The sequence below is a fragment of the Miniopterus natalensis genome, chromosome 11, assembly GCF_054644295.1.
Source record: "Miniopterus natalensis isolate mMinNat1 chromosome 11, mMinNat1.hap1, whole genome shotgun sequence".
NCBI classification, from domain to species: domain Eukaryota; kingdom Metazoa; phylum Chordata; class Mammalia; order Chiroptera; family Miniopteridae; genus Miniopterus; species Miniopterus natalensis.
The window spans coordinates 70,513,324-70,526,784 of record NC_142091.1 but is presented as its reverse complement, the minus strand read 5'-3'; the positions used below and the strand labels follow the sequence as shown (position 1 = coordinate 70,526,784).

The 13,461-nt window shown below is 56.9% G+C and overlaps 1 protein-coding gene across 1 annotated transcript; it reads right to left on the bottom strand.

The window, feature by feature from the left end:
- Nucleotides 1–6,733: 6,733 nt before the first annotated feature.
- On the bottom strand, nucleotides 6,734–13,013 carry MS4A10 (membrane spanning 4-domains A10). The gene is made up of 7 exons (XM_016200363.2): nucleotides 12,843–13,013; nucleotides 12,536–12,655; nucleotides 11,430–11,486; nucleotides 10,521–10,649; nucleotides 9,336–9,446; nucleotides 7,608–7,714; nucleotides 6,734–6,782 (listed from the first exon to the last, which is right to left on the bottom strand). Exons 1-7 carry the CDS (start codon nucleotides 13,011–13,013, stop codon nucleotides 6,734–6,736), a joined length of 744 nt encoding a protein of 247 aa, XP_016055849.2.
- Between the last annotated feature and the right edge of the window lie 448 nt (nucleotides 13,014–13,461).

The window sequence follows — 13,461 nt, the reverse complement described above, 5'->3', positions numbered from 1 at the left end:
GTGGAAGGATACTGAGGGGGTTTTCTGCAGTCCCCCGGAGAACCCAGCGAGACTGAGCCCTACTTGTCTACTAAGGTAACCTGGTCATTCGTGCACCCTCTTTTGGCTTCTTCCCTGTCCCTGTCTCACTTTCTCACTGATAAGTTCTCACTGGGGTCATTTTGTGAGTGGACTGCACTTAGATCCTTGTCTCAGTCAGCCCTGCAGCAACCCCCCCTAAAAAGTGGGGCAGACAATTACTGGGCCAGGCATTCTTTCAAGTGCTCAATATGTACAAACTCAGTAATCCTCACAACAAGCCTGTGAAGCAGGTGCTATTGTTATGACTCCCATTTTGCACATAAAGAAACTGAGGCACAGAGAGGCTGGGGCACTTGTAAAGGTCACACAGCAAATAGGTGGTAGAGATAGGATCCACACCTAGCTGCCTGACTGCAGAGCCAAAGCTCTTAAATCTCCCTGTTCTCCCAGTAAGGAAACAGGCACAGAGAGGCTAATGTTCTTGCCCAAAGTCACACAGCTACACGTCAGAGCCGGGATCACAGTTCCAAAGCCGCCATGCTTAGCTGCCTTGTGCCCCTCACATGGGCCTCAATCATCCCTTCCTCACACTGACCCTGGCCCGTGCACTGGGAGGTGCTGGGTGCCATGTCGCCCCGTGGGCCAGCTGTGGCTCTGCATGCAAACACACCTGGCAGGATGCTGAATTGGCAATACCGTCTTATTTGTGTAACCTGAGATCTGCTGACTGAAGGAAACCCTGAGCCCACAGATGACCAAAGATAAAGATCAGATGTTCTCTGAGCCATTAACACTTCAACAAGCCAAGGGTGTTGTTGAGGGCATGAGAGTCCCCAGATGACAGGGGCCTGCATCCCCTTGGCCCTCAGGCACCCAGGTTGACTGCCCCGCAGGGGACCCAGGGGGCGTGTCACTGTCCCACTCCATGATTCTCATGGGTGAGGCCTGCTTCCCCTTCCCAACCGGGAGCCAGTTGAAACCCTCAGCCTGGTTCCAGCCACCGATGCTGGATCCGGTCCCGAGCTGTCGGTTTTTCTGGACAAGCGCAGGCTTTGTCATCTGGCCTTGCTGCATTTTGCTTTCACCTCTTTGGAGTCTCAGCTCTCTCTCCTTCAATAGGTGAACCCCCCCTTTCCGTGTATGAACAGCTGCTTCTAGGTACCTCGAATCAGGCCGTGCTGAGGACGTGCGGAGGGACCAGGGCTAGCATGTCAGTTCTTATCTTGAGCACTTATCTCCAAGGTTCATCTTTTCTTTGTGTTCCCAAGTGCTCAGGATGAGTCTTGTATTCTGAGGAGGGGAGAGACCTCAGCAGAGGGCATGGATGGGAGTGAAACCTGGGACCCGGGCTGCCAAGCCTCCCCGCTGTCCCCACAGGGCATTGCCAGGGTGCGGGGAAGCTGACCTCTTTGCACAGCTCCGTGTACCTGCAAAGCTTATCTCCTGATCCCCTCACAGCATCTGCAGGTTTTGCTGAAACAGGAAGGGGACAGACCTGCTACCCACCCCTCCCCTCCCATGAGAAGGCCTCCTCCCCCTCCTCCCCCTCCTCCCCCTCCTCCCCCTCCTCCCCCTCCTCCCCCTCCTCCCCCTCCTCCCCCTCCTCCCCCTCTGTGTCTCCACAGCATGTTCCCCTGCCCCAGGCAGGCCAGGGAAGGGCTGGGGCGGGCTGGGGAGTGAACACCTAGGCCAGGTGGGAAGTAGGTACCCCAAGAAGGGGGCATGGCAGCTCACATCCCATCTCATCTTCACCCCAATAACAATGCTTCTCAAACTTCGGCAAGCATCAGAGTCATACGGAGGGCCTATAAAACATGGATTCCTGGGCCCTAGCCCCCAAAGTGACGATTCAATAGGTATGACACGGCCGAGATGCCCCAGTTCTAACAAGCCCCTGGGTGGCGCTGCTGCCGTCCGGGGACCACACTGTCGGGGGCACCCTGCAGGCAGAGTGAGTGTAACACGAAGAGCTCCCGGGCTTCACCTGCCCGCACAGAGCGGCGGCCGAGCTCATGCTACCGCTTTTTTCCACGAAATATTTATCCTCTGAGAGGCACTGGGGTACAGCTGGGCACTGAGCAGTGGGGGCCCCGCCTCGAGGGCACCGGAGTCTCAGAACTACCCTTGGAGGACGGCTGAGCCAAGCAGGGTCATTGTCCCTGTGTTACAGGTGAGGAGAGAGTGGAGAGGTTTCGTGACTTGCTGAAGGCCACACAAATGGCAAGTGGCAGAACTTGAACTCAGGACTTCTCACCTTGAAACCCGGCCGCCACCCCCTGGCTGGGAGCCATCTTGGCTTCGTGGAGCTGGGCTCAGATGGCAGAGCTGCAGACCCTGGACTTGTGTCGGTGGTGACAGCCGGGGGCTTCATCCTTAGGTCTGGAAGGAGAGCTTGACAGACAGGTCAACAGGCACCCCACCCCCCCCAGCCCACGCCCACACCCACACCCACAACTCTCAGTTCCTAAGATCACAGTTTTGAAGTGAGTCACTCCCTCTCCCTTCCTCGCCATTCACTTATCCCTGTCCTGTCATTTCCTCTAACATCTGGTTTCTCTTCAGCTCCAGCCTTTCCGTGAGAGGGTTTTCACCATCCTCTCCATGGCAAGCCCTGGAGACCTGTCTTTAGTGACCAAGGAGCAAATTATGAGGCCCCTTTCCTGAAGCGTGGACCGACCAGGTCGCTGGTTCGAGGGTAGAATCTGCTGGCCCCGTGGCAGGGGAACCTCTCTCCTCTCCACCTCCGCGCACTCCGGTGGGGGACTGGCCCCAAATCTGACTGAGCTGCTGAGATGAGGTTTCCTCTGATTCAACAAACTCGCTTCCCTGTTATCCTCCTGGAGCCTCGGGAACCTCAGGCTCCCCAACTGTAGGACAGAGCAGCTGCCCGAGTCCACAGGATCAGCCAGGCCCCTTCTTGCGGATCTTGCAACCCAAGGCTTGCTCAGGGGAAGGGCCGTTGTGAAAACAAATAGATCGCTTACCCCAAAAGGACCCTTCATGTGCTTATGAATCCAAAAGATGTCATTTATGGTACATTTTAAGGATATAAAAATTATAGCAATATTGATGAGAAGACATTTTATTGCAGTGGCTTCAAAAATCACAAAGACATACCAATTTCACTGGAAGTTCAGCTGATAGATTCTGTCCAGAGTGGCTACCAAGCACGGAGGGTGTTTACAGGAATTATCTCCTTTAATTCTCATGGCAGCCCCGTGAGAAAGTTGATCCTGCCCCCCCCGCCCCCCCGTTTTTTAGAGGCAAAGGAGCTTGTCGGGGCCAAAAGAGAATTTGAATCCAGGACTCTGCCTCCAGTGTGGGTGCACCCGCCCCACACCTCTCTGCTCCGTGTTTTAGGCACTTGACCTCAATCAGGAGTAAAGCCTAGGCCTGATTTTCTATTCTTGAGAAATAAGGCACAGCGCAAAAATGTCAGGTCATTAAGCGCCTTCCATGCGGAGCAGGGGCTGATCAACCAAAGGTTTATTCCGCTCCTTTATTTTCTGTTGAAAATAAAATATTACACAACACTCAGATGGTATCGCTCTCCGCTGAGTGGTTTTAGCTTCGCCTGAGAGATGACTCAGGGTAGATGGAGATATCCCCACTTTTGGAAATTAGATGCCGAAGGTGTAGAAGATTGCATTTCCTAAAGCTGGCTGGAACAGTATCTCCTGCCCATGTGCTCTTTCTGCCCCATGACCTCAGCACCCTTTCCCTCGAGTTGTGGTGCCTGAGTGTTTCTGATCCGCCCCCAGGCAGGACTGTTTCTTAACCAGATGTAATCAGGTTAAGATGAGGTCATACTGGATTAGGTGGCCCTAATCCTGTAGGACTCGTGTCCTCATAAGAAAGGGAGAGACACACAAGGGGACACCGTGTGATGGAAGAGGGTGACGTGATGGGGCCACAAGCCAATGCCACCAAGGATTGCGGGCAACCACGGGAAGCTCAGGAGAGGCAAGGAGGATTCTCCCAGAGCCTTCAGAGAGAGCATGACCCTGTCACCACCTTGATCCGGGGTTTCTGGCCTCTGGAATTGTGAGACTATGAACTTCTGTGTTTTAAGCCCCCAAGTTTGTGCTAATTTTTCCCCAAAGCCTTAGAAAACTAACACACAAATCCCCAGGGCCCTAGATTCAAATTCATGGCTCTGGCCGGTGCTGCTCAGGGGACAGGCTGGATCTCCTCTGAAGCTCTGGCCCAGGAGGTCCTGCAAGGTTAATGCCATGTGGCTCTGCATTCCACCTGTCCCGCCAGGGGCAACTGGGTAGCCACAGAGAGGTGCGGGCTATAACAAAGGCGTGGAGGACTGGGACGCACACCCCAGGGGAGGAGGGTGGCCAGGAATTCAGACCGCAGGGAGGTGGGCCTGAGCGCGTGGGCCTGAGCGCAAAGGCCTGCTCCACACCCACCCCACCACCCTGTGGAAAGGGACCCCCAAGGATCCACCTTCTGGTGAGGTTTTCCAGGATGAGCTGTGTGCCCAGAGGCAAAGGCGATGGCTGTGGAACTTAGCCCAGGAACTGTGCATTTTGCCGCGAGCCTCAGGGTGGCTGCTCCTCAGATGAAGAACTGCGCAGGGACGGAGGAGGGTTCCGGTCCCAGAGAGCCCAGGGACAGCCCAGTCTCCCCCCAAAACCCTCGTGCTGGAAAGTCTGCCATCTGGGAAGGATTTACCCCCAAGGCGGGCATCTGTGTGTCATCACAGAGCAGTGGGGAGAGGGCTTATGGGAACAGAGATGGGCCAAGGTCTCCCCCGGGCTCTGCAGAACTCGGCGGGACTAAATTCTAGAAGGTGACCACAGAAGACTCCTAGGTCCCTGGTCCATCACTTTCTGAACTTTGTGAGAATGCAATTAGCCTGGGACACTTGTTCAAATGCAGGCTATTCGGTGGGTCTGGGGTGGATTTCTAACAGTTCCCAGGTGATGCCAAGCCCTGGTCCCGGCACCACCCTCTGAGGAGGGACCAGTCTCTTAGAGCAGAGGAACCAAGGCCAAGAGAAGGGAAACAACCTGCCCGAGTCCCAGGGCTGGATGCTGACAGGTCTGGCCTGGGAATCCAGTCTGTGACTCTGAGCCGGCAGTTTGCTCCATTACAGTTGCTGTACTTACTTCTTGGCTCGAGCGCCACCGTGTGGGGAAATGCTTTTCTCCTTCCTTGGGCTAAATCTGTTGGGATAGGGGCACATTTTCTACTGCCCTCCTCTTGGGCCCAGGTGCCCTGAAGCAGCTGCCACCCTGAGCGGACCCCCTGCAGCCCAGCGCCCTCCCTTGGGCCTTCCAGTCCTGCCTGTTCCCCTCCCGCTCTGAACAGCTCTGCATCCTGCACCTTCACCCCCATGTGGATTTAGACTCTCCCCCAGAGGCCTAGGGTGGGAGCAGAGCCCCCATGTCCCTGTAGAGAGTCGTCCCCTGGCCCCTCCCGCTCAGGGCACTCATCAGTGCTCCACCAGCCAGTGGACACCAGAAAGTGGTGGGAAACTCCACGAAGCTTGGTGGCAGCCAGGATGGCCCACAGCTGACAGGGAGCAAGCCGATGACGATCTGCAGGGCCCCCAGTGGCCCCTCTGCTCAGGCCGGTATGCAGAGCAGGGCCCTTCAGCCCTTCGGCCCTTCAGCCCCGCTGTTTCTGTGGCGGGAACAAGGTCTCCTGACTGGGAGCCCTCTGCACTGACTTCCACCTCCGACCAAGTCAGCTGACATTCCTGAGCCTCCGTTTGCTCATCTCAAAGGGGGAAAATACCTATCCAGGGGATCTCCAGGATTAAATAGGATGCTACGTGCAAAGGGCCTAACACAGTTCCTGGCTGCTTTCCTGCCAGACGCAAACCCACAGCAGGAGTGAGGGACAGGGCTCACCCTCGGGTCATCTGTCCTCAGTGGCTTCCCTCCCAGATGCCCCCCTGCTATCTGCAGAAATACTGATTTCATCCCTATGAAAGCCTGTGAGTTTCCTTTTATAAATGGGTGTCGGCCGATCGCCTGGCAGCCCAGGTCTGCTCAGGCAGGTGATGGCAGGCAGGCATTCCCACCCCTCTGCCTGCTGAAGGCATCCAGAGCCCCAGGTTCACTGTCACCAAGCCCACGGCAAATGTCGCTGCTGCCCCCAGAAAGCCAACCCATTTCCATGCTGACTTTGACTTACAGTTTCTCCCTGAGATCATGAGGCAAGCTGGTGCAAACCATTACTCATCTGTTTGCATCACCCCTTTCTCGGCACCCTGCAATCAAGTCAAATTCAGAAACAACGTGCGTGCAGTTAAGACCCACACTCCTTGGCTTCAAATGTGCTCACAGCAATAACCTCATTGTTCACAGGGACTCACTTTATAATAGATACATGCTATAAAATTGAAGTTGTAAAATACATTTCTACATACTACTTTGATCTGTTTTAGTCACAGAACCGAATTGCTGAGGGGATTAAGTGCCATCGGGCTTGGCCCAGAGTCCGTAGCTTAGTCAAGATTCAAAGAGTGGGCTCTGCAAATACCTGGGGGAAGGGCGTCTAGGCAGAGGGAGGGCAGGAGGTGGCTGAGAGGAAGGGTGTGCCGGGGTGTCTGTGGCACCCCAAGAAAGCCAGAGTGGCTGGAGCACAGCCAGCCAGGAGGCAGAGAATCACAGGTGAGGTCAAGGAGGTGGGTGGCGAGTCAAGTTTGCTTTATTTTCATCCTGTTTACATTATTTCTGTGGTTAGCTTCTTTTCATGGGAAGATACTGACTTTCTGTTTGTTGCTGATACAAAGCACCCCTCTCAAATAATATGAGATGAGAAAAACATCGATTTAAGGAAACAAAGGGAATATAATGCAGTCCACAAACAAACATCGTGAAGATTGTCCTCGGACGTCTGAAATTTGGGAAATGAGGAAGGCGGGTCCCTCTCCCTCACCTTGTTCACTCAGCACAAGCAGGTGTGGAACGCAGGGGCTGACCGTTCACCGCCACCTCCGCTGTCAGGACGTCACAGTGTCGCTGACGGGCTCCTGCCCTGGGAGCTGGCCAGGGGGCGCTGTGCTCACTTCGCCCACCTGCCCCTCGCTGTGCAGGGAGCCGCTGAGGCCCCGGGAGGCAGAGAGGCGCATGGACAGCTTGGAGGAAGGACCGGTCATGGTTTCTGTCGGACTCAACGTCCCTGCTGCCCCCACCCCACCTCCAGGGATTCAGACACACAGGTTCCCCCGGAGACTTAGCAGGTTGAGTGCAGGAGAGGCCGGGCCCCCTGGGCTCCCTTCACAGCTCCACGTGGACAAGCTCCCGAGCCTCCACCACTGACTGGGGAAAGCGGATGGGGAAGGGAGGCGGTGTGGAGTGGGCACCGTGGTCTGCTCCTGAGCTGGCAGGGTGGGCGGGGAGGACCTGGCCATGCCCTGGGCCAGCTTGGGCAGGTGCTGAGGGGTTATGTGGTTGAGGGCCTGGAGGTCCCTTCTGTGCCTGAAGAGATGGGGACCATCCCATCTTGGCCACCAGAACAGGTCAGACAGTTCTCCACACAGCACCGTTTGCCCCTTTCAGGTAATGACCGCCTGGGGAAGGGACCACGGGGTGATGCTGCAACAAGTCCCAAGGCCTCTTCACCCCTGCTTTGGCTCCTTCCATGTGCCACCTTGAGTCACGTCTTCATAGGATGGAGGAGGCCCCCTGAGCTCCAATGGTGTGTCAGGAACAAGGGACAAGTCATCCCTCTGCAAAAGAGAAGCCACTGTCCCCAGTGCTCACATATGTGGGGCAAGAGGCCCTTTTACAAAGCACTTTCCCACTGGCTCACTTATTGAGGTCCTGTTTCCCATGAAGATGGGGACACTGAAGCTGGAGAGACAGACGGACTTCCGTGAAGGTGGTGCACGGCTCTCCCTACAACCCTGTTCTCGAGAAGGGAATGGGGACAGGCCCTCATTCCAGGCTGGCTACCAGCATGCAGGCGACTACACACAAGTCGCTCACCCTGTCGTATTCCCCAGTGGGACTGGGCCAGGTGACACACCAAGGTCCCTCCTAGCTGCCATACACTAGGAGCATGTCTAATGCTAACAGCGCCAGAAGGAAGGCAACCTTGCTGATACCTTGCTTCTAGCCCAGGGAGACCCATTCAAATTGCTGACGGCCAGAACTGTAAGGTAACACAGCTATGTCATTTTAAGCTGCTGACTTTGTGATAATTTGTTATAGCAGCAACAGGAAACTGATACAATTGTATGCAGCATTTAGCATGGTGCCTGGCACTGCAAGTGCCATAAGTAGGAAAAATCTCTGTTAATTCCTGCAGCCAGGTAAGGGCCTCGGTGTCCCCGTCTCTAAAAGTGGGGTTGGCCTCAGTGATTGCAGGCCCCCTGCCAGCTCTCTGATGCCCTAATGAGAAGATTCTGCCAGACAGCTGGGCAGTGACTGGGACAACTGATTTGCTTGGTGTTACATAAAACTTGGGGCCACCAACTCATATCTGCATTACATGAAAACTCAGTAGATGGATTACACTAACATGAAAACAATCAGTGTTCAACTAGCAGGATTATGGGGAATTTACAACATACGTTTTCATAGAGTTCTAAAGTGAAGCTTATAATATGAATCTTTTTCTTCGGTAAAATGAGCGTAGGAAATCACTTCTGGTCAGGGCCGCTGGGGCAAGGATAGACTTCTGCTTCCTAGCCGGTGGCTCTGCCATTCACACATGCAGACAGGGCCTGGCTGTGGGTTACACACACCGTGGGCTGAGGCCTGGATTTCCTTACGGGATGCTTGGGCTTGGGGAGTGATGTGACCTCTCTAAGCCTCACTTTATTCATCTGTACAATGGGGAAGTAAGTACCTACCTCAGAGGGTTGTTGGGAAGATTCAGCTGAAGTTACGTTTATCTTGAGCGCCTCCTAGATGAGTACCTGGTGTGCCTGAGTGCCCAGCCCGATGACCCCTCTCCTGCCCACCGCAGCCAGACCCCACGACATGCTTCAGCTCTCCCAGACCTTCCCTGTCCTGTCACCAAGCTATTGCACATGCTGTCCCCATTCGGGAAGTCCCTTCTGTCATTGTGGCTGAATCCTGCCCTCCACTGATCTCCCCAATGAGCTCTCCCCAGCCTTTGGAGCCGGGAGTGCAGTGGCCTGCTGCTCTGAGGGCCGTGGCTTTTTCTCTTTGGTGGCCCTGCATTTTCACCTCAAGTTGGCATTCTCTGCCCTGTCCTTTCTCTCCCCTACTGGACTGTGGGCTTCCTCTGTGGCCCCGCTTAGGAAATGCTCAGCAACGAGTGAGAGACATGCTTCCCATGTACCCCCTGCCTGAACGTCCCCATCCCTGAAGGGCCCTCACCTCTGCAGACAGGCGGCCCTTCCTGCAGGCTACGGCAGCCGTGGGCCCAGGCAGCAAGACCTCAAAGCAGGCGAAGCAGAGCAGGGCCTGCTCCAGTCTCTGGATGTGCACCTGGGAGGGGGAGACAGGGCAAGGCCTCACTGGGTGCTTGCACCCATCACACAGCTCAGGGGGGGTCAGAGGGCAGTGGGGCTCCTGCTCCCAGGTGTGCATGGGAGCGGGGGGCTGCTGCATGGGGCTGGGAGTGGGTCTGCCTCTGTCACTGCTCTACGCCCAATGCCCCTGCGTCCTTGGTGAAATTTGTCTGTCTGAGGGCTGGAGAACCTCATGGGTCCCTGATGGAGCGGCAGGTGGCCTTAGGCACACCTCATTCAACCCCACTTAGATGGGGATCCCGGGGCTCAGGGACCAGGAGCGTGTCTTACAGCTGGGGAGGGAAGAGCTAGGCTGAGCACCACAGTGCAGCTGGGACATCTCGTGGGGCCAGAGCACTTGGTGGGGAAGTGTGTGTGTGTGTGTGTGTGTCCGTGTGTGTGTCCGTGCACGTGTGTGCATGCATGTGTGCTCACGTGCGCGTGTGCCTGGGGGAAGGCGATATGGAAGAGAGAGCCAGCATAGCATGGTCAGACTTTTGGAACCTGACCCAGAGGCCCTCAGCCACACACGTGGGGTGGCCGGTCCACCTCCTGCTTCAGAGGCGGCTGAGGTGAAAGGAGCACTGGGCTTGGAGTCTTAGACTCAGCTTCGAGTCCTCCCTGCCCCCCTGACTTGCTGTGTGGCCTTGGCCCACTAACTTAGCCTCTCTGGACTTCAGTGTTCACTCTCATGAAATGGGGCAAGGCACTGGGAGGCTTACGGATAATGACCTTGGGGCCACTGGGCTCCAGTGTCTAAGGAGCCTCCAACAGGGAACCAATAGTTCCAGGCTGTGGGCCTGAATTTGCTGCCAACAGGCCTCTCGACCTCAGGCTGACCCCACTCTGGCCTCACTGTCCCCATCTGTAACAGTGGGATTGGACTCAGTGATGGGAGCGGTGCTGACCTGCGAGAAGGCCAGGGAGACCTCATGGGACGAAACGGGCGGGCCGAGCTCCCTACGCCTGCGCCCAGGCTCCAGAAGAGGTTTCTGAGAGCCGGAAACGCGCCTTCCTGGGAGTCAGAGAACCCTGGGGCCTGGGCACTCACTGTGCTGTTGGGGTACAGTCTCCAGGTCGGGGACTCAAAGGGACTTTCCAGAAAGAGATCCTTGGCAATGACAAAGAGGCCGGCGAGCACGCAGAAGAAGCTGATGATGTTTGCTATCAGGCACAACTTCTACAGGCAAAAAACAAAAGGGACCAGCATTGTCCAAGGTGGGAGACCCAGACCTAGTCCAGGCCTGCCAGCAGCCTGCTCTGTGACCTCAGGGGAGACTCTGCCCGTCTCTGGGCCAAAGACTCCCAGCAAAACATGAATTTTTAGCTAGCTGACCACTGAGAGGCCCCAGTGGCCCTCACCTTCTACAGGGACAGGACTGGGGTCCCAGGGGTGGCCTCTAGGTCCAAGACTTTGTAATAAATAAGGACATTCCTGCAGCGGGGACAGGGCGAGGTGCTGGGCAGGGGACAGTGCAGCACAGCACAGGGGAGGAGCACAGTTGTGGCAGGCTGGTACTTAGAGGGGAGAAGCAGATGGAAACCCAGCTGCGGTCTGGGGCTTGCAGACTAGCTGCTGTTGGAGGCAAGCCCAGGGCACCGGGGAACCAAGGGGGAGTCGACAGCAGTGGGGTGATAGGGTCAGACTTGAACTTGAGGACAGTCACTCAGCCACTGTGTGGAGGACAGGCTGGATGACACCTCCAGGCCAGACAGTGGATGGAACTGGGGTAGGGAAGGGCAGCGGGCGGAGGGAAAAGCGTGGAGTCAGGGACGTGAGAGGGGCAGACTTCAGGGCAAGGGGGCCTTTCTGCTTGGACACCTCTTCTATTTGGAAGACTCGTGCCTGCTCCCGGCAAATCCTGGCCGGCTGCCTCCCGATCTCCACTGCACACAGGCGCCCTGCACAAGGCGACCCCGGCTGGGGATGGAAGGGAATGATCTCAGTGCTCCAACTTACCAGAGAGGTTTTTGAAACCACTTCCATTGTTATCGGCAAGATCCCAGAAATGAGGAACTGCAGGCCAGATTTGAAACAGTCATACGAGAGAAGCTGGAGTTCCTTGAAACCCACAAATCCCTTCCCTTCTCACTGTTCTCTAAGAAAACCCACTTGTGGCGGCCAGGGGGGTTGAGAACACCATTTCTCAACAAAAGGAGCTCACCTTGCCCGCCACATGGCCGGTCCCAGACCTGCTCCAGCCAGTTGCTCTGCCCTCTGCACACAAACCTCCACACCTGGGATCAAGCTGTGCCCTGTACTCCAAATGCCCTCCCAGTCCCTCCTGCTTCCCCATTTTATTAGCCCAAACCATCCCTCTGGGATCAGCTGAACTATCCCCTCCACACAGACCCTTTCTCTTCCTGAATCCTGCAGGGGGTAGGAGATTAGCTCTCTGTTCAAGGTCTCTGGTATATTTCTGCAGTTTTACTTACAACTGTTTGCTGAGCACCTACTACATGCCCACCTGGGGCATAGGGATGAATGGGCACTGCGCATGGAGACAATTCCATCTCTGTGCATTGGAAGCTTGGGGCTGCTACAGTGGACCAAAGTGACAGTGGGTGGCTGGGACACTTGCCCAAGAGGGTGCCATGGAGCTGGGACACTGTGAGCAGGACTCCACCAGGGACCCAGGACGCCCTGGAGAGCCTTGGGGAACTGTGTGTGCGCTGGTCTCCTCTCCTGTCCCAGGTCCCTGGCCTTCAGAGGACAGGAGCCACAGCGGACACCCTCATGCTCCTGCAGACCGACCCTGACAGGGACTTAGGCACTAGGATGTGTTGCTGCACCTGAAGGCAGCCTGGCTGCCTGGAAGCCCGAGGGAGGTCGAGGGGCGCCCACTGCATGCTCACCCCCTTCTCTGCTGGGGCGCCTGTTAAAGGAGGGGAGAGCACAGAGAGCCAGGCAAACCTCCTGGGAAGGGGCTCTTCCAGGCACGACTGGAGGACAGAGTGGAGAGAGGGACCTGGAGAAGGCACCGGCTGGGTTCTCTCTGCCCCACCTCGCATCTGGCCCCAGGGGCTGGGCCCCCCACGCCTGGCCCATGTTTGGCTCCTACTCACAGACGCAGCCCCCCAGAATGGGTACCAAGACTTCAGCACCACCAGGTGAAGGTCCTTGACTGCGAAGGCCAGGTAACCCCCGAGGGCCACGTGCAGCACAGCGACCACGACTTGGGAGGCCTGGGCAGGGAGCAGGCAACCGCCGTTAGGGGCCCAGCCCTGAAAGCCGTCCCCACCCCCGCACGGCGTCTTCAATTTTAGGGTGAGCCTTAAGCCGGGAAGCTGGAGGCTCTCTCCCCGTGCTCCGTCCTCAGGGCTCCCCCCCACAGCTCCTTCCCCCCCAGGGCCCCAGGAAGCGGACACTCACGCCCAGCCCCTTGAGAAGGAGGCTCCTCTTCCCCGGCCTCTCGGGGCGCCAGTCTGGAGGCCCGCAGCCGCGAGGGGCTGCCTCCCGGGCCAGGCCCGTGGGGCCAGGCTGGGGCCCCCCAGCTCCAGGTCCGGGAATAACTGCGGCCGCTGGGGTGGCTTCTGCCGCCATGACTCGGCCTCGGATCCCACCTGCCGGCCAAGGGGACAGGCCGAGTCAGGACCCATCTCATTTCTGGGGCTGGAGCCTGGGGAGCCTTAGTGCCTGGCACCTCTGTCCTCTGGGCCAGCCCTCCCAAGACAGTGGCTGCTCTGCTCAGCAGTCCCAAACTTGATTTGACCTGGAATGGCCTGGCCCCCTGGGGGGGGGGGGGGAAACTGCCACTCACAACCTCTGTGGGGTTTGCAGGACACGGCTCCTTCGGGGGCAGAAAAACAAGGGACAGACAGACTTCCCAGCCATCCAAAGACAGATCTCAGCCAATCTGGCCGAGTGCTGTTTGTCAAGAGCCCCAGTGCAGGAGGCCTGGGCAGGCATGGGGAACTTTGTAAATAGTCCCTACCTGCTGGCCCTGGATGAGGCAAATGAGGGCAGGTGGGGATCAAATAATTGCCCCACC